At 41.7% G+C, this 20,260-nt stretch overlaps 1 protein-coding gene across 3 annotated transcripts in view; it reads right to left on the bottom strand.

The window, feature by feature from the left end:
- pdgfd (platelet derived growth factor d) overlaps nt 1-20,260 on the bottom strand; it is a 63,875-nt gene that overhangs the window by 16,816 nt on the left and 26,799 nt on the right. For all 3 annotated transcript variants that reach the window (XM_081614670.1, XM_081614669.1, XM_008425506.2), the window contains exons 2-3: nt 10,488-10,677; nt 7,394-7,571 (exon numbers count right to left, since the gene is read on the bottom strand). In XM_081614670.1, the coding sequence (XP_081470796.1) occupies nt 7,394-7,571; nt 10,488-10,677 (368 nt within the window). The remainder of the gene's footprint in view (nt 1-7,393; nt 7,572-10,487; nt 10,678-20,260) is intronic.

The raw sequence follows: 20,260 nt of genomic DNA, 5'->3' as shown, positions 1-20,260 counted from the left end.
TCTGTTTATGTTTCCTGTATAGATTTTTGTTTTATCAGGTCCACGCCAATTTATTCCACATAGCCCAGTACCTCACGACTGCCTTTCTCACCGGTTTTCTCTTTGTCTTTCGCAGTTTGGCTTGTTTTAGTCATTAGCTGACATCCTGATAGCATCTCAGACACCTGTTCTCCCCTTCCAGTGCTGCTTCTCCTCATTCTCTCCCTCTAACTCTTCTTCCTTCACACTTTTTTTTTGTGTGCCTCCTCTCCTTCCCCTTATCTGTTCGACAGGTCTGGAGAGAACAAATTAGACCTACTAAATTAAGCCACACGCAGAGCTCCAGTCTAGCTTGAGGGGATTTATGTGTGTGAGTACGTGCGTGTCTGTTGAAGATAGAAAGATGCAACGCTCACACTCAAATGCAGGAGCTCTTTAAAAATTGGGTAAAACTGATCTAATGAGAAGGGCCTCAAGAATTGGTTTCTGTTCGTAATGCAAAGGGTTGTGATTATTTGACCAGAGGAGAGATTGCAAAAAAATGAGGGAGGAAGAGGAAAAAACAAAACAAAAAAAAACGCTGTAAGACTCTGAGAGGGATTGATAAGAAAGTTATTTGTGGTTTACACAGTGGCAGAGTAAGTAAGTAGGCATATTTAGGTCAGAACTTCATGATGGGGGGCTTTCACATTTCCCTGTCATCATTACAGACTGAAAGGTAGCACTCAGCGCAGGATGGTTGACTGGAGTCTATTTTAGAGTTTGAATTTCTCCAGGTGGTCCTTCCCACAGTCCAGACTCATAAGTGACACAGTTAATTGGTGACTGCAGATCAGAAAGTGAGCCTGAGTCGCTGTCTGTCTCCCAGCATTAGTCCTGTGATTCACGAGTTTAGTTTCCAACATGTAATCTGTTTCTCACCAACTACCAGCTGGGACAGGCCTGGGACACATCTGCACCGAGGTGCATCCATCTTACCAGCCAGAGAGTTAAGAGCTATGGTTCTTCAAAAAAATATAGGAATTCCTATAAACTCATTAAAAAGCTAACTAAACAGAGTTTTTTTTTTTTTTGTAGTTTGATAGTAAAATATTTATGAGAAAAATGTTGATTGGATTAAAGTTAGCAAAGGCCTATAGAGAAAGACAACTTAAGCTATCTTTTCATTGTTACTATAGAGCTTTAAACAGACCAGATCATTCCAGATAGTCCTGCCACACAGCGAAAAATACTATGTAGCACCACTACAGAGCAAGTGTAAAAGTGCGGTAATATTCACAAGCTGCAGCAGTTTTGATCTTCTCCAGGGTGAAGTTAGAGTAGCTGTTGTTCAGAAAGCAACTTTAAATCTAAGTGAGGGTCTTTATTTTCTTATGGTGTGTAATAACACCTCTGCAATATGCTCTTATGGTAATAGAAAATGACACAAAAGCTAAATGTCATCAGTAGTCTTAAGCTGCTGTAAGACACCTTAATACTTTAGGTTATACTGGAAAAATAGAGGAATAAAACAATTGTCTGTTATGATATGTTTTTTTGTTTTATTTGCTCTAAAATTTCTTGTCGATGCAATATTTTGTCCTCGATGTTAATCTAAAAGTCATGTTTTATAATTTCAGCGTGTGCTGGGCTGAATCGCAGCCTAATCATAAATATTAAGCGCAGTGAAATCGGGCGGTGGCCAGACTCAAAGGGGTTTCGGTTTGGTTGGCCCTGACTGGTGACATACTGGTTGGAAAATAAAATCCTGACATTCTTTCAGTGAGAGAAAGAGGGAGAGAGCGCACCATACCTAAGCACTAACAGGCTGCACTGACAACAACACTCCTCTGTATCAAAGCCTCTGTTGAGGAAAGAAGACTCAAAGTATTGGGATCAAAGAGGTGCTAAAAAAATGAAGCCAGAGGAAACACGAAAGGTAGAAGAAGCTTTTGAAAATGAAACCAGAGGCGTGTCAGCAGTTCATTCAGGTAGATACAACAGGGGGCCAAGACTTCAGAGGCTGCTTGTCACGGTTTGGTGTGGTTGGTGGTGAGGAGAGAAACGCTGAGACCCAGGTTACAGATGAAAATGATGATGAATTTAATGATAGTGATCAGGACAGTCCAAAACACAGGCAGCACGGCAGGAGAACTAGCACACGGCTAACTACCGGTAGCAACTGGTGCGGGACCGGATCACAGGAGCTCACGCCGACTTAGGACTTGACAGTTCTACTAAGACGACAACTATGGTTAACCGACTCAGGACTTCACAGTTCTACTGAACGGTTAACTGACGTATGACGATAGACAATCGACAACTACAGGGAACAACGACAACGACGACAAGGATCCGACGAGGAACACAGAACACAGGTGAGATTAAATACACTGGGAGGGTAATCACAGGAACGAGACACAGCTGGGATCAATCAACGGGGAAGACAGGACAGAGACTCGCAGGGAAACAGGACTAAACACAGAAAATCTCAAAATAAACTATACTGAACAACACAGATCATAACAGTACCCTCCCCTCAAGGGCAGCTACCAGATGCCCAAAAGGAAAAGACCAAAACAAAACGACCCAACAGGGTGGGCGGAGGGGCGACGGCAGGAGGGCAAGAGTCCAGAAAACAAAACTAAATCCAATCGAGAACTCAAACACGGAAAACAGTCCGGGGGCCGACCACGGCACAGGAGGCAGACCTCTTGTGGAAGGTCCGGCGGGCGGCGACGCAGGAAGCGGAGCTTGAGCCGCGGCGGGCGGCGACGCAGGAGGCGGAGCTTGAGCCGCGGCGGGCGGCGACGCAGGAGGCGGAGCTTGAGCCGCGGCGGGCGGCGACGCAGGAGGCGGAGCTTGAGCCGCGGTGGGCGGCGACGCAGGAGGCGGAGCTTGAGCCGCGGTGGGCGGCGACGCAGGAGGCGGAGCTTGAGCCGCGGTGGGCGGCGACGCAGGAGGCGGAGCTTGAGCCGCGGTGGGCGGCGACGCAGGAAGCGGAGCCTGAGCCGCGGCGGGCCGGGCGGCGCTGGAGGCGGAGCTTGAGCCGCGGTGGGCGGCGACGCTGGAGGCGGAGCTTGACCGCGGTGGGCCGGTCGGAGCGCCGGCTGCTGCAGGCGCTGGAGACTGGGGTCCGGGCGGAGCAGAGGCCGTGGGCTCGGGCGGAGCAGAGGCCGTGGGCTCGGGCGGAGCAGAGGCCGAGGGCTCGGGCGGAGCAGAGGCCGAGGGCTCGGGCGGAGCAGAGGCCGAGGGCTCGGGCGGAGCAGAGGCCGTGGGCTCGGGCGGAGCAGAGGCCGAGGGCTCGGACGGAGCAGAGGCCGGGGAACCGGCAGGACGGCCGGCTGGAGTCTCGGGAGGTGCACCGGGGAGCTGCGCACCGGCAGCGGACTCGGAGAGCTCTGGCGGAGCGCCAGCTGCTGCGGGCGCTGGGAGCTCTGGCGGAGCAGAGGCCGAGGGCTCGGGCGGAGCAGAGGCCAGGGAACCGGCAGGACGGCCGGCTGGAGTCTCGGGAGGTGCACCGGGGAGCTGCGCACCGGCAGCGGACTCGGAGAGCTCCGGCGGAGCGCCAGCTGCTGCGGGCGCTGGGAGCTCTGGCGGAGCAGAGGCCGGGGAACCGGCAGGAAGGCCGGCTGGAGTCCCGGGAGGTGCACCGGGGAGCTGCGCACCGGCAGCGGACTCGGAGAGCTCGGGCGGAGCGCCGGCTGCTGCGGGCGCTGGGAGCTCGGGCGGAGCGCCGGCTGCTGCGGGCGCTGGGAGCTCGGGCGGAGCGCCGGCTGCTGCGGGCGCTGGGAGCTCGGGCGGAGCGCCGGCTGCTGCGGGCGCTGGGAGCTCGGGCGGAGCGCCGGCTGCTGCGGGCGCTGGGAGCTCGGGCGGAGCGCCGGCTGCTGCAGGTGCTGGAGACTGGGGCTCGGGCGGAGGGACGCTAGGGGACTCTGGAGGGACGCTAGGGGACTCTGGAGGGACGCTAGGGGACTCTGGAGGGACGCTAGGGGACTCTGGAGGGACGCTAGGGGACTCTGGAGGGTTGGGCGGCTGCTCGTCAGCAGCGACCGCAGGAAACTCTGGAGGCTTGGGCGGCTGCTCGTCAGCAGCGACCGCAGGAAACTCTGGAGGCTCGGGCGGCTGCTCGTCAGCAGCGACCGCAGGAAACTCTGGAGGCTCGGGCGGCTGCTCGTCAGCAGCGACCGCAGGAAACTCTGGAGGCTCGGGCGGCTGCTCGTCAGCAGCGACCGCAGGAAACTCTGGAGGCTCGGGCGGCTGCTCGTCAGCAGCGACCGCAGGAAACTCTGGAGGCTCGGGCGGCTGCTCGTCAGCAGCGACCGCAGGAAACTCTGGAGGCTCGGGCGGCTGCTCGTCAGCAGCGATCGCAGGAAACTCTGGAGGCTCGGGCGGCTGCTCGTCAGCAGCGACCGCAGGAAACTCTGGAGGCTCGGGCGGCTGCTCGTCAGCAGCGATCGCAGGAAACTCTGGAGGCTCGGGCGGCTGCTCGTCAGCAGCGACCGCAGGAAACTCTGGAGGCTTGGGCGGCTGCTCGTCAGCAGCGCTCGCAGGAAACTCTGGAGGCATGGGCGGCTGCTCGTCAGCAGCGACCGCAGGAAACTCTGGAGGAAACTCTGGCGGCTGGAATCGGGTAGTGGGGGTTGGAGTGTACTGGGTGGAATGGAACAGTGGAGGAGCTGGAACCGTGGAGGCGAGTCTTCTTTCGAGGAATTCCTCGTGGAGCTCCCCCACCAGGTCCAGCATGAGCGGATCCTCCGCAAACATACTGAACAAGTAAAAAAAATCCTCCTCGAACTCAATGTTGTGAATGTCCTTAGATTTGAGGAATGGGTATGGAGCTGTGGGGGTGGTAAATGGGTCCATGTTGAATGGTAGCGTCTCCTCACCGTTTGTGGTCGGATCCTTCTGTCACGGTTTGGTGTGGTTGGTGGTGAGGAGAGAAACGCTGAGACCCAGGTTACAGATGAAAATGATGATGAATTTAATGATAGTGATCAGGACAGTCCAAAACACAGGCAGCACGGCAGGAGAACTAGCACACGGCTAACTACCGGTAGCAACTGGTGCGGGACCGGATCACAGGAGCTCACGCCGACTTAGGACTTGACAGTTCTACTAAGACGACAACTATGGTTAACCGACTCAGGACTTCACAGTTCTACTGAACGGTTAACTGACGTATGACGATAGACAATCGACAACTACAGGGAACAACGACAACGACGACAAGACGACAACAAGGATCCGACGAGGAACACAGAACACAGGTGAGATTAAATACACTGGGAGGGTAATCACAAGAATGAGACACAGCTGGGATCAATCAACGGGGAAGACAGGACAGAGACTCGCAGGGAAACAGGACTAAACACAGAAAATCTCAAAATAAACTATACTGAACAACACAGATCATAACACTGCTTGGCAATTTGAACTTTTACTGTTTGGATATTGTTTGGTAAAACGAGTCATGTGCCACAGAAAGTCAATTGTTGACCTTTAGTTGTTATAGATGAAGGGGGAAATAGACAGACCAGGGTCCTGTTTTAGAAACCAGGCTTAGCAAACTTAGAAGGCAAATGCTGTGAGAAAACCTACTGGCTACTGTGATACCAAGGATTTTCAATTTCAGAACAAGTGGTATCAATCAGGCAAATTAGTTCTGAGTCAAGTTAGCTGTGAGTTAAGCGTGAATATATATCAGAAGCCAAGAATTAGCTTGGAAATGCATGAGTGTGATTTGACAGAGAATAAAAGTTGTGCTGATTGTCTGGAAAAGCTCAGCAGTCGGTAGATTCATGCAGCGCTCTGTTCAGGTTCGGGTTTATTCCAGTCCTAAGGGGCAAGTAACAAGAAAGATCTTACTTCGTAACATCTTTGCAGCCAACCTGCAGATATTACTGATGCCATACAATAACAATCGAAGTATTACAGTAACTTTCCTGCCTGCATCTCATTAGCATAAAAACTAAGTGAAGCACAAAGAATTTGTCCTTTGAGTGATGTGGGGCTGTAATTTTATTGAGTTCATATATTGACTCAATAAATATATTACCAGTAATGCTAACTACACTTATTGCACCAATCACTAAGACAATATACTAAAAATAGTTAAGATTTCCTCCAAATCATTAACAGCTATTAAATTACCTCTGCTTCTAGAAAAAAATAATTATGGACAATCCACTGAAAGAAGGCTATAGAAAACTATTTAGAAATAGGTTTTAAACTAAAATTTGAATGGTCTACACACAGTATTTTCAAAACTTTCCAATAGTCAGATATTGACTATGGAATATATAGAGTTATTAACATTCGCATTCATTACAACATCAAGTTGCTAACATAAAAATAAAAAATAAAAAATCCTGCCAGATTAACATTTGATGAGAGAGGCATCTCCCAGTGTAATTATAATCAAACCATTTCAAATAGCTGTTTTAAGAAAGTAATATTTTTTGTTAATGTTTTCTTAAAAAGAGTATGTTAAAAAAATTAGATTATGTTCAAAACCAGTGAAAAAAAAATCAACCAAACTGTAACCTGGACATATTTGTAGATGTACTAGGTTTATGATAAGGATATCATAAATATAGATCTGTACATTATAATATTTTCTATATTATAAAATATAGAAAATTATTCATTTAGTGTGTGTTTATATACATTTTATATATACCATTTACTTTTAGGAATTGGTTAAAGTGATTTTAGTCCATTTGAATGCATGTAGCTTAAATATTTATCTTATATCTGTTTCCTAAAAGGACAAATTGCTGCAAGAGCAACAATGAAGTTTTTTTTTATTTCACTCAATAAAGTACAAAAATGACACCACAAATGAAGGCTCATGAATAAATAGACATGCTTTCTCTTTCTATTTGGTTTGTCTTGACTTTTATTCCTTCTCGTGACTCTTTCTTCTCAGATAATAGACAGAGCCAGGAGCTCTTCATCTCCTCCTCTTTTCAGTTTTTACTAGGAACCTTCTTTAATGCCTCTTTGACTTTCTGCTGCTCGCTCTTCCCCTTCAGCCCGTCGATTACAGAGCAGAGTAACATCTTAAGTTCAGAGCCTCTCTCTTTGTTCTTTGAGTTTCCTGACAAAATGACAAAGCAAATCTCCTTATCCATTCATTTGACAGTCTCTAAGAGAACAGCTTTGCATCCTCCCGACGTCCCGTCCTATTTCTCTCGATTTCTCCCCTTCTGTCAAATGGATGGACAGGAAAGGCTTGGCTACGTGCTACAGCTTGGTATTTTACAGAAAGCTTTGCTGTGACCTCTGCTGCACCATATCTTACCGCACTTCATTTCATCGTTTTGTTTACTGTCAAATCCAGTTGTAAGTGCTTAAAGACAAACATGTTAAATTAAAAACATATTTGTGCTGTCTCTAATAATTGCAGCTGTAACATGTGAGGCTTCCTTACCAGCAGTGAATAGTAGATTTTGAATCCCGGCTTCGCCACAAAGTAATCGTCCGAATTGAAGATGATTCTGAGTGTGTTGGATTTTGAAGTCAGACTGGAGGGTGCTTTCTGCCCACACCAACGGCCCCACTTTATAGTGTTGGTCTGTGATTTTTCCTCCACTTCAACAAAGTCATAACTGAAATAACAAAAAAAACAAAGACAAAAATGTATAAACAGATCAATTCATGGCAGCAAATGGAAAAAAGCTATGGGATAAACACACACAAAAAAAGACCAGTAGCTGTGTTTATGCACAGAACAATGATTTACTACATGAATTTTGATATTGGATATAACTTGAAATTGCTTGACTAAAAACATAGTACCAGATGTGATAATAAATCCTGAAATGATGCATTTATAAATATATAAAGACCTCCATGGCATTTCATTAAGACAATGTCTTAACAACACTAGGGTGGTTCTGCTGGAAAAGTCCCATAATGCACGGTGGATCACAGTCAAAACTGGAGCCCAAAGCAAAGGGAAAAGGTGGCTTGGTCTGATGAATCACCGTTTCTTTTACGTCATGTGGACGGCCAGAGGGTTGTGCATTGCTGACCTGGAGAACAAATGGCACTGAGATTTACTTGGGAAGAAAGGCAGAGTTATGCTTTGGGCAATGTTCTGCCAGGAAACTTTATGTCATCCAGTTCAGGAGGATGCAATCTTGACACGTACCACCTACCTTAGCGCTATTGCAGACCATATACACCTTTTCATGGGAATTATATTCCACTATAATTTTGGCGTGCCACAAAGTAAAAATGATTCACAACTGCTTTGAAAAGCAAGAGAAACTTGAGAAGTTAAATTGGCCTCAAAATTCAGCAAATCTTAGTCCAGTTAAGGTCTGATCCACGGGGGTCCCAAATCACAACTTTAGGGGCTTTTAGGGCCCGTTGCTAACATCAAGATGCCAAAGCAAACATTCGGGGGCCAGGTGGTCACAATGTTATGCCTGATCATGCCTAATAGAAACAGACCCGAGTGGATCAAATGCAGTCCACAGAGATGTTAGCGATAAACCAAAAACGCTGCTACAGACAGCAGACATTATAAAATCTACCGCCAAGATTATAGTTATGATTATGTTAAGGATTTTATTCATTCATCATTTAAAGGAAATGCAGATATAATATTGTAATACTTGACAACTTAAAAATATTTCCCATTTTAACTGGTTGGTTGTTTTTATACTGGCTGTGTTTGTGTGTTGTAATGTTAGTTCTTATAAGTCAATGTACCATATCATGAATGTGAAATATTGGTGTGAAACTACAGGGCCAATTTTATTGTGCTCTCAAAGCTGCATAAACACTTGTTGAATTATTGTGTTAGTAAAGAAACTGCTGTGTTTGGACAAGGAAGTCCAGCACATCATTTCACATTGTTGTCACTGGTGCAGGAACTCTGCAGAACCTAAAGCCAACCAAAGTTTAATTAATGTGATTCATTCTGAAAAGGGGGTTTGCAATGACGTCACAAACAGAAACCTGCCGGCACATCCTGAGTGACAAACAGTGAAAGTAACTTTTTCTCCCTTCCATGAGACAAAGTAAAGAATTACAAACAGTATTAGATTAGACTAAAGCTACTGAATATATTATATGTTGGCAGAGAAACACATAATGTGTTTACCTCTATTAGATGATGCTGTAATTAATGGTAAGGTGAACATTTTCCTTTTTTAATTGGAAGCTCAGACCACAACACCTACTTAAAACATATTAATTAAAAAATACCGTTCTTTGAAATACCGTTTCAAAAATTAAAGTTCAAGGAGTATAAATACTTTTTTCAAGGCATTTTCTTTTTTTACAAATAAGCTGGAAAGTAACCAAGAAGATACAAATAAATCAAAAGTATATTGGAATTAAAGCTCTAGTCTCAACTACTGGACCATTGCTCCTACTGAGGACACATCTCTAGATCATGTTTTTCCCTTGCAGCATCTGGCCACAAATCTACAAATATATATATATATATATATATATATATATATATATATATATATATATATATATATATATATATATATATATATATATATATATATACTGTATGTTTCTTTAGCCGGTGGACTAAAACATACTGTTCTTCAAATTGTTTTGTGTAATGGACTAAAGTTCAGAAGACATCTTTAGCTAATACTAAAATCTTCTGTCTATTTCAGATTGGAAGCCAAAGTCAAACTGAATCGTATGAGAATCCTATTTGAGTTTGTGGTTTTAAGCAAATGTCAGGAAATCAAACACATGGGCATTAAAAATATACCTCCTAAATTTTACACTAATCTGACAACTTTACAGCCATTTTTCAAGCCATCAAGCTAAAACACAAAACGATGAAAAGCAACTAAAACTCACTCGCTTCTATGAACACAGTCGTTATATCTAATGTTGAATCAAAATCCAAAGTACTCAGCAACAGTTTTTCTCCTTTTCTGAGCCTTAGATATGTTCTCCTCCTCTCATATTATGGCTGCATAATACGAGAGGACTGCAAGCATTGGTCTTTCGTTATGGTGCTTTCACTGACAGCTGAGTTACATTTTGGGATTAAACATGTTTCTGTTCAACCATCAAACTCTTTAAGGTTTTGCCAAAAAAAGGAAAATTTCACTCTAAACATTTGTCACATCCTATCAATAAAGAACGTTCATTGGAGTCGTATTACAATTACACAGGGAAATAATCCAAATGTGAAAAGAGTTTAAATTTTTAGATTCACATTTTATACAAAGTAGATTTTTACTTGTCCTTGATGTGTTACTTTAAGCCACTCTCTCCATTACTCAGCCTCAAACTTTTTAATCACTTTCGTCTTTCAGACAACTTTTCTCCATTACACATGCCCGTGATGCATCAGTGCTCCCTCCTGTTTGTCCTCAGTATCTCAATCTTCCTGTCTTTCTCTCCTTTTGCCTCTCTAAGGGTACATTATGTCTTACTCTTTGTCTTCCCATATTATCTGCCATAATCATATAATCTGAATTCCATCCCCGCCATCTCCGTCTGTTCTCTCTATCTTCTTTAATCTTGTGTTTTACCTGCACTTTCCATTCGTAGGCTCCTCCAGGTGGAACTGTTCATCAAACTGAAGGTGGATGAGGCTCCCAGGTGGTGCTAGCAGCTTCCATGACAGACACAGGTTGCGGGGATAAGCTTTGGGGTAGTTTGGGCTGAAGATGACGCCACCAGCTGGAGTCACCGTGACGTTTTCGTCCTTGTGGTACAAGTCTGTGGCAGGGTGATTGATGTCTGTTAGTGGTTACAACTGGTGAGTAAGTTCATCCATTTTACAGACACAGAAACGAAATATTGGATGTCGGCAAACATCAGCAGAAAAAACTAAAACATGCACACAAAAAAAAATGCGCGATACATGAACACAATAATGACTGTGATTTCAGTACACATTATACTTTAATTTAACCTCAACGAGCAGTGTGTCTTGTAAAGAGACGTATTGGGAGCTTTAAGAAGATTGTTATCTGTCATGTGTTTTTTGATACAAATATACTTCACTCTTCCAAAAGTCAATTGCCCACAAAACTGTGTTCTTAAAATTTCACAAAACTCTGACATGCACCCGTCCCAAACACACAGACACACATACTGTCTGTCAGAAGGTCAGGATTTGTGCTGAACTGGGCTGACAGGGCGATATTTTCTGACTGCGGTGTGGGTTTTTTCTGCAAGAGAGCTGAATCTGTAATCAAGGTGCCGCAGCAAGCACCCCTGAGAGATGATGAAGCTTCCGCCTTCTCATCTACCCCTTTGCTGCAAACTTTGCCTAAATTTTAGTCCTGTCCCAGCACTCAATTTCCTCTCTTATTGTATTTTTCTTCTCATCGTAGCTATTCTCATTATACTCTGATTCTCTGACACGTTCATCCAAAACATAAGCACCTAAAGTTGCAGTTGGTGCGAGAAACAACATGTTAGACATATATAACATATATAACTATAGTTATACAGTTGTGTGCTTTGGTGGACGTGTCGGTGTATGTGGGCATGCGTGATGAAGATGAATTTGTTTGTAAAGGGATTTTTACACTCTGTTGATCAGACGCTTCACTGTGAGGCTCCCCTCAGTCATGACAGTGCTTATGTATCAGAGAATTTCACTCACTAATGTCTAAAGGGAATTCAGCACAGCTTACAAAAGTCATTTTGGTTAACACACATGTTGCTGTTGCAAGCAGAAAGTTTATTTTATGCTCCACATAATCTGTCATGCAAGGACTGCTTGGGTGTTGTTCGGGTCATAAGCTAGAGCTGCACAACATATAGAACTTCAATCAAGACCGCAGTGCATGTGTACATATTGAAAATAATATCATAATGAATTGCTTGGAAGCTATATTTGTAGGCCACAACATTTTTGGTACTATCTAAATGTAATGCATTCACTTTCTGCGTACTATTGTCATATTAGCAATTTGGGTTCTTTCACTTCTCTTGATGATCACCCCTGTTATAGATGACATTGGCCAAGACTCAAAGCCTTCTCAAGAGTGAGACAAAGAAAAGAGTGAGGCGCATCAATTGCAGCCAGTATTGTCAGTAATATCACAATTGTTAGCATTGTGATATTACAGAGGGCATCATAAAAGGTAAACATGTAAAACTACAACTGGAGTTTCTCTTGGTGTTCCTTTTGACTTTAACCATCAGTGGTATGAATTTATTTATGAGCATATTAAAAAGAAGATTAAGAGTTCAAGAGGAGAAACTGTGCAAAAATATTTATACGGCACCTTTCGGCTGCCGCTACAAAGTCGTATTATTGACCCCTAGATAAATGAGAAATGAAAGTATGTATTATTTTATATTTCCAAATTTGGTTTTCAGACTGCCTTTGTTGGTTTTATACGGCTGCCAACTTTGAACATTTAAAGACTGGAATATGGCGTCACTTTCCTGCCTAAAACCCAGAGAACCATATTTCTTGTTAAACGTTCTGCCTTAACATCTCGTTCCCCACATAACTAGACATCCTCCCGTATCAACAGTATTGCAACAAACAATACTTCATTCCTTTATATTAGTAATCACACAAAGTTTACATTTATTTTTCAAAAATCCTTGTTAAAAATTACAACTAATTTAACAACTCTTTCATTTAATTTGAAACTATTGATGTAATCCTTTTGCCATCTGAATTAACGCAATGAATTACCTTGGTTATAATCACCCAAAGTACACAAGTACACAAGTATAAAAGAAAGCAGGAATAATGTATTTTTTTGCAATAAAAATCATAATAGCTTACTTGCATAAGAGAAAATAAAAACATGTTAATGCATGTCTTTGGATTTTGGGCCTTTTGTCCATATTCCAGATGCTAATACTTTATCTTTTAATCATATTATGAATGAAAATAAGGAATGGTCTCATCTATTTTGGACATAAACAATTACAACAGTGGATATATTAATCAAGAAAGCACATAGTTGTGATCAAGGCCTCATTTCTTTTAATTCGTGGGTCATTGAACACAGCTCATCAAGCAGTAAAATATGTTCCCTCCAACCATCTGTTCGCTCTAGCCAGAAAATTGCACTCTCTGTTTAGTGGCCGTATTTGTCATTTGGGGGCAGTGATTCTTCTGATTGATCTGATTGGCCGCTCAAATGCGGTGACAGCCAGGACTGGACTTGGCCAGAGCTATGTGCTCTCGGTTAATAAATGTGGCCACGATAAAAGCTATGTGCTCTCTTGATTGCTTAATACACTCCTTAGGGTTTTTGGCAGCAATGTGACACCATAACTTTTCCTTGCAGACAAATTCAAGCTCAGTCACATTAGATAATAATATTTGAAGACGGATTTTTAATTCTTTTCACACATTTTTGAATGGATTTGCGTCCGGGCTTTGACAAGGACCTTCAAGCATATTAACACACTTTGATTTAAACAATTCCTTTCTACCTCTGGATGCGCGTTTCAAGTTGTTGTCCTGCTTGAAGGAGAGTCTCTTTTTACTTTAGCTGCCTCTTACAGGTTTTCTTTCTTAACCATCCAGTATTTAAAGTGTAACTAACCTCCAAATCAATTTTTTGCTGATAAACCGTCTAAATAGACTGTTTAGGGTTCAATCTTTATGTTTCTGTGTGATAAGTCTCTTATCAACACAGGAAAAAGAAGCTTCATTTATCACTTGTTGGTATATTATTAAAGTTCATAAGTAAGCAGAAGTGCTTCTTTTGCTCATCCCCTCACTCGGCCATGCCCCTCCGCTGCGGTGTTAGTTACACTTTAACTCCATCCATGTTCCCATGACCTCTAATCAACCTCTTCCACTTCATGCTGAAGACAAAATCATCCCCATAGCATCATGCTGCCACCGTCATGTTTCATAGAGAGGGTGAGTTGAAATTAAATAACAACATAAAGATGTAAAGATGATGATATGTTTGAAAGAAAAAAAACATTTTATTTTTCTCCCTCTTCACAATTCTGGACCACTTTGTGTTTTTCTATCACATGCAATCTCAAAGGCGTGCAATTTATGTTTGTAGAAGGACAAAATGTAAAAAAAAAAAGACAGGTACTTAAGATGTTGTAGAGCAACTTGAAAATCAGTTGCGTTAAAGCGCGCTTGAACACACCGCAGTTCTTCAACTAAACGATGTTGAAAACTTATCTAAAGGTTAATTTGTTTGCTGCTGCTGAAAATCTGCCGATGTTCTATTCCTTAGAGTCTGACTCACACCTTAAATACATATAAACACACTGACTCTCTCTTGTTTTTCTTTCACATGCACCGACTTGCATTATCTGACTTCAGCAATTAGACTTTAAGACTCCTGATCGGACACTTAAGTAACTGTGACAATGATGATGCGTGACTGTGTGGTAAATCTGCATGTGTGGTGGGCAGATGGAAGATGTGCCAGGTTTCAGGAGAAAAGTTCATGATACTTTGTGCAGATCTGCATGTAGGCTTGTCAGGTTGGTTTTATGTGGGTATTTTCTCACTAATTAAACTTGGCTCTCCCACCTCCAGTGCCAGGGTGTGATGTTCTCCGTGGCTTCAAGATCTATTTCTGATCCAAGTGCCAATCACACTCTAATCACCCAGCAACATGGTGCATCAGAGGCTGAAAAATAGCTCTCACGCTGGAGAGTACAGCAAGTCACACTGAAGGAGTTGATAACAAAGGATATTAATCTCTCTCTCTCTCTCAAGTCTCTGATTTAGTTGATATACGTACGAGTTGAACTTGCTGAAGTCACACAGTGGTGCAAACATTTACCCAATATTAAACATCAGCCATTTTTAATAAAAGTGTCTGTTCTGTGCAGACCAAACAGGTTTTTATTTCTTGACTGACAGTTGATACGTTTCCACTCAGGAACAAACTCCCACCGGATAATGCCTAAAACAAGGCAACCCAATTTCTTCTGTCTCTCATCGTCTAACATATCCAGTCTGTCTTTCATCTTCTTTAACTAAACTTTTCTGAACCAAAAAACAAGCCAACAGTGCTTTTAAAATCCTCTCTTTCAATTGTGAATAACGCCGTAGGTAAATGGTGGAATCTTGGACTCTTGATGTTTGCATTTTTCGTGACATTTATGCAGGTGAAACAGGTAAAAACAGTGAAAAATATTTTAAGTAAAAAAAAAAAACAAAATTATATATATATATATATATATATATATATATATATATATATATATATATATATATATACTTAAGTGAACACTTAAGTGAACACTTAAGTGTTCACTTAAGTATTTAAGTGTTCCCTTTATTTTTTTGAGCAGTGTATATATATATATATATATCTTCAAAGACCAAATTTATGCTACAAGAGAGCCTATATTCTGCATTTTTATAACTTTTGCAACAAACTCCACAAACTATTGTTTTTTTTCCTGATTTCTTTTTATCTCTGTAGACCTTGGGACAGTGTTTCTATTGTGCTTATCTGCAGCATAACATTTAACATTTAACGTTTCTCAGTTTCTGTTCATAACGCTGTGATGTGACGTACCTCACAAATACAGCGTCTATATCCAGTCATCTGTTGTTTTAGCGGGGCAATATTCAATGTTTTTACAAATTATTTCAGTGTAGTTGGGGGATCTTCTGTTACAATTTCCGAAGCCATGATGATCACAAATGGCTAGTGAGATAGAAGTTACTTCATCAAGAAATATTGCGACGTGTCAATATTGCAAGATCTTGTATGGCAATATCTCTTACACCCCTAAATCAGAAAGCTATTTCAGTTTCAATGACAAATGGAGCCCAAGTTGCTGTTACAGTGGTTTCTAATTCGCCACATAGAGTTAAACACTGACATTTACATAAACATTATTGTCACCTTTTCTTTCTCACTGTCTGACGTATAAATTAAACTAAACATTTTATAATTTAGGTCAGTGAGGATAACCACTAACCATTTTTTTTTAGTATTTTTATTACCACTTGACAATTTTTCACATAGATTTCCTTACTATTCGGGAAACTTAACTTGTAAACTGCATGACTTGTGTCAAAGTGCTGGGGGTTAACAAGCTTTCCACAATAGTTTTGCCCCATTCCGCCACACAGGAGTGGTGTCACTGAGTTAGCTATAACAACCAATGGCAAAATTTCTGGGGTACAATGAGCAACATCACAATCACAGCACATCATATCAGTAGCAAATTGGAAATGGTAACTGTTGTCCTGCAGACTGTGCATAGCTGAAGGACTGCTATACTGAAGGTCTTACGATATAAAAAGAAATCAGAAAAAGAAAGACAGCTTGTGAGTTTGACAAAAATCAATGAAAGCAGAATAAAGGCCATAGACGTTTTCTTGAAAGTTATTTTAAAATCTTCTCCCGTCTCGTTCTCGTGAACTGAATGTAGTGCCTTGTCTCGTCTCGTGACTTTTAAGCATCGTTACACCCCTATTAGCATCTGTTCAGCGTTATATGTGCGCCGTGTTGTAAATGTGCATTGGCTGTAGATGTGAGAGTCTTTACTTCCTCCCTCTGCGTATTTCCACCCATGAGAAACAACCAAAGCCCTTTCCATCTGGCTAAATGTTGGCTCAATGCATGTGTGAGTGCACCTCAAGTGTGTGTGCCTATATGCATCGCTGTGCTGCTTATCAGAGCTGATGCGGGCTCCACTGTTTTGCCACTCTCTCATGACAAATCAGCTTTAAATTTCCTCGCATGTTTTTCTGTCACGCTCACAAGAGGCATATAGAAAGGAAGAAAAAGACACACAGACATGCACACAGTTCAGGAGTGGAGCTCTTGCATACCAAGGGGTGTCAGCTTTGGTCAGCATCAACTATCGCCCCAAATGTACTTGCAACTACTTTTCCTTTGGTTCTTCAGTGTCTCCATCCTGCTCCATTTTCACTGCATTTTTCTCCATAGTTTACTTAACCCTTATGCCTGAGTCACAGGACCCTACACGTTTTAGAATCAATATGTTTCGGGGTTACTTTTGTCATTTTGGTTTCAGTCATTCATTTGTAATGTATTTTGTATTTTATTTGAGTTCACTTAATAATGCTTTCAATGTTTTATATAAATAATTGTACTTTTAACACATTTAACGTTGTTAAAATACTTGAGACATTCTGAAAGTTGGAAGAAAAATTGCACAACAGCAATGGAACAATATCAATATCTATTTTGTGTGCGTGTGTGTGTGTGTGTGTGTGTGTGTGCATGGGATTGTAAGAGTCTGTGTGTAGGACCATTTCAGCTGTATATCTTTCAGCCATTATATATTGGTTGAGAAAACATAATATATTTTTGAATTATAAGTAAAACTAATTATCAATATGCAAGCACACATGCAAGAGACAACACACACAGAAACACCAGAACGATGCACGCAGTAGGCTAGTGGCAACTTGCTAGCATAGCAAACGTATAAAGTTATTAAATAGGCTAAATTGATGATAGTTGATTATAACTAGTGAGACATCTTCTTTCACACAATATTCACGGATGACATACTGACACACATTATAAATAGGGTAATGTGAGCATAGGGGTGATGAATAGTTGGAGGCACTAAAGCAATGGAGGAAAAATTATTTCCAGTCAGCATTTTCCGTATTTAAGAGCTGTTTGTGCGTGTGTAAATGATATGATCAATATCAGAGACACGGCATGGATTAGGTGCCTCCCTGCTCCTTTCCTCACATTCACACACAAACACAATCCAGTGCGCAGCCCTCTGAGAACACACCGTGGTGCAATTTTTTTTCATTTGAATGGTGATGTCATTAGATGACAGAGCTAGAGATGGAGAAGCAGAAAAGAAAGCTCTCATGGGCACAAAAATACAACAGGGAAAAAGATAGATATATCATAGGAAATAAAATAAAAAAAGCTTTTCAAAGTGGTTGACAGACAGCAGGTGAGTTATGTCAGTGTAACTTACACTGGTTACTATGTAAGTTACACAGGTTGGCATAAGTTACTATTAGAAAAGTGACAAGTCTCTGTTGTCCTGCAACTCTGTGCTGTATTTACTATCATGACAAAAAAATAAATAAAAATAAAGGTGTTTATTTGTGGTTCTTCTGTAATCATTTCTTTAACTAGATGATGAATCATAAAACACATAAAATGTTGGTATTTGAAGTGATAAACTTGAGTGTCGTCGCTCAATTTAACTCTGCAAGACACTTCACTGTTGTGATTAATCTAATAAGTCTGACCAGATGCAGTGTGTAATCTAAATATAATCTAATTTAAAGTGTCGTGTTTTATGCGGTAAATTGCTGCGTATTTTGAACACACTTTACACAAAATTCAAGTCTCTCAGCTGCGAGGACGGACAGAAATAAGACAGAAAAAGAATTAGGACAGGTGAAGGCAACAGGTTGATGTATTATTAAGTGGAAGAGTAGGAACAGTGACTTAATCCAAAGTGACACAATATTAAATATCTATTCTTTAAAAGTGTGTTAGCAACATCTGTCATTTGTTTAAAACCATTAAAAATACAAATTTGACTTAGCAGAGAAGAATAGAGGCCTGACCAGGTTAGAAGTGATCTCTACTGAAAGCAGTGCTGCATGGTCCATTTCCTTTCATGTCATTCCTGACAAATGGGTGCGTGCCAAGGGACATAATAATTTAGTGTTAACATTCTTCCATAGCGTCCAAGCCATTGCTCAAATGTCAAAGTTTTACTTTTTCACAACAGAAAATGCACTAAGAACTGTGTGTTGCTACTGTAACATTTTACTAAATTATTATACTGTTATATTTTTGTTTTTATTTGAGGTAATCACCTGAGATAGTGCACAATTTAAAGTGAAGAGTCTAGAAGTGCCTAATGAGATGTGTTTTAAATCGGTGCTAAGCTGAATGGATTGAACTGGATAAAATTAGCTCTGGCTAGTGCTAACCTTTCACTAAGGCTTCACTAACTCTTTCACATAATACAAATACACACAACTGAGGTAAACAACTGGAGGTATCAGATAATCTTAAAAAGATAAAGCAAAGAAACAACCTAACCACGCCATTTCTGACCCTCATACATTAAGGGTTAAGAGTATTCTGCATTCATATTTCAAAGTACTTTAATTACTACATTTAAAAAAAGCATACCATATGTTGTTCAACACTTATTTCTTATTCAGATTATTAGCCTATAGTGAACCTTGTATATCATTCTTAAGGCCAAGATGCTAAATGTTGTAAATGTGTATTGTAGGTGTTGCAATTATGTTAAAAGTGTTGGGATTGCGACTGGCACATGCTTCCCAACAATCTGTAAGTGAATTTTAAAGAAATCTGTGAATTTTCATATGAATATGGGAGGTTTCAGCATGTCCAACATCAGCCCTGCTATGGAGCAGCAAACACCATCAGGGCTTTTGCTGACAGCAAAGCACAGTTTTGCAGTAGAAGACCCAACTTCAGTTTGGAAATGTCCAAAAATATCACAAATTATAGGAGTTAATTCCCCCTACCTCAGCAAAATCCTCCTCCTGCAGGAGGCCTTAAAAGCTTCTACTGCAGGTGTGAAAAGTAGCCGTTGACACTTCCCACCAACTCGTCTGCATCACACCCTGACCCAAAAGCTCCTCATGCATCCTCCATCCTCCTCTCTATGATCACTGAATATTTAAATATGCTTTATTTAGGGCCAGAGGATTGAGAAAGCTCCAGACGGAAGCCTTTCTTTCTTACCCGAGAACATCCACTGACCAACTGGCCCCTATCTTCACCCAGATGTTCGACAAGTCTCTGAAGCTGCATGAAGTTCCCTCTGGCTCAAAAAAGTCCATTCCTGGTCCCCAGGAAACACATCATCATGGGGCCTCCTGCCCTTGACAGTGGAGATTATGGTGGACTTCTACAGAGCACTCAGCACACTTCTGCCCCTCACTGTACCCAACAACACTTAACCACCCTTTCTGGAGGCCTAAACTGGCCTTCACACAAATACCATTTGGAAGAAGGTTCAGCAAGAGACAGAGCATTTTCTTCAGGAAATCAAAAAGTAAAACCTTTCACATGAGCTGCTGGTCATCTTCTACATTACCATCATTCAGTCTGCTCTGTTTTTGCTCATAACTATTGCTTGGCTCATCCAGAAAACTACAACAAACAAGTCTGCAGAGAGGAACGCTGAGGCTGACCTTCACTCCATCCAAGACTTTAACATGTCTAGAGTCAGGAAAAAAAAGGGAGCAAAACTGTATGAAAACCCCACATATTCTGGACACAAATTGTTTCCAAAAAACAGCTGCCATAGAGACAGTTTCTTTATCTCAGACCATCTCCTTGGTGAGTAAGAGTGCTCATATTTGAGCTAATTTAACCTTGTG

The sequence above is a fragment of the Poecilia reticulata genome, chromosome 13, assembly GCF_904066995.2.
Source record: "Poecilia reticulata chromosome 13, P_reticulata-male-v2, whole genome shotgun sequence".
Taxonomy (NCBI): Eukaryota; Metazoa; Chordata; class Actinopteri; order Cyprinodontiformes; family Poeciliidae; genus Poecilia; species Poecilia reticulata.
The sequence above is the reverse complement of the archived record's forward strand: the minus strand, read 5'-3'. Positions and strand labels throughout refer to the sequence as shown.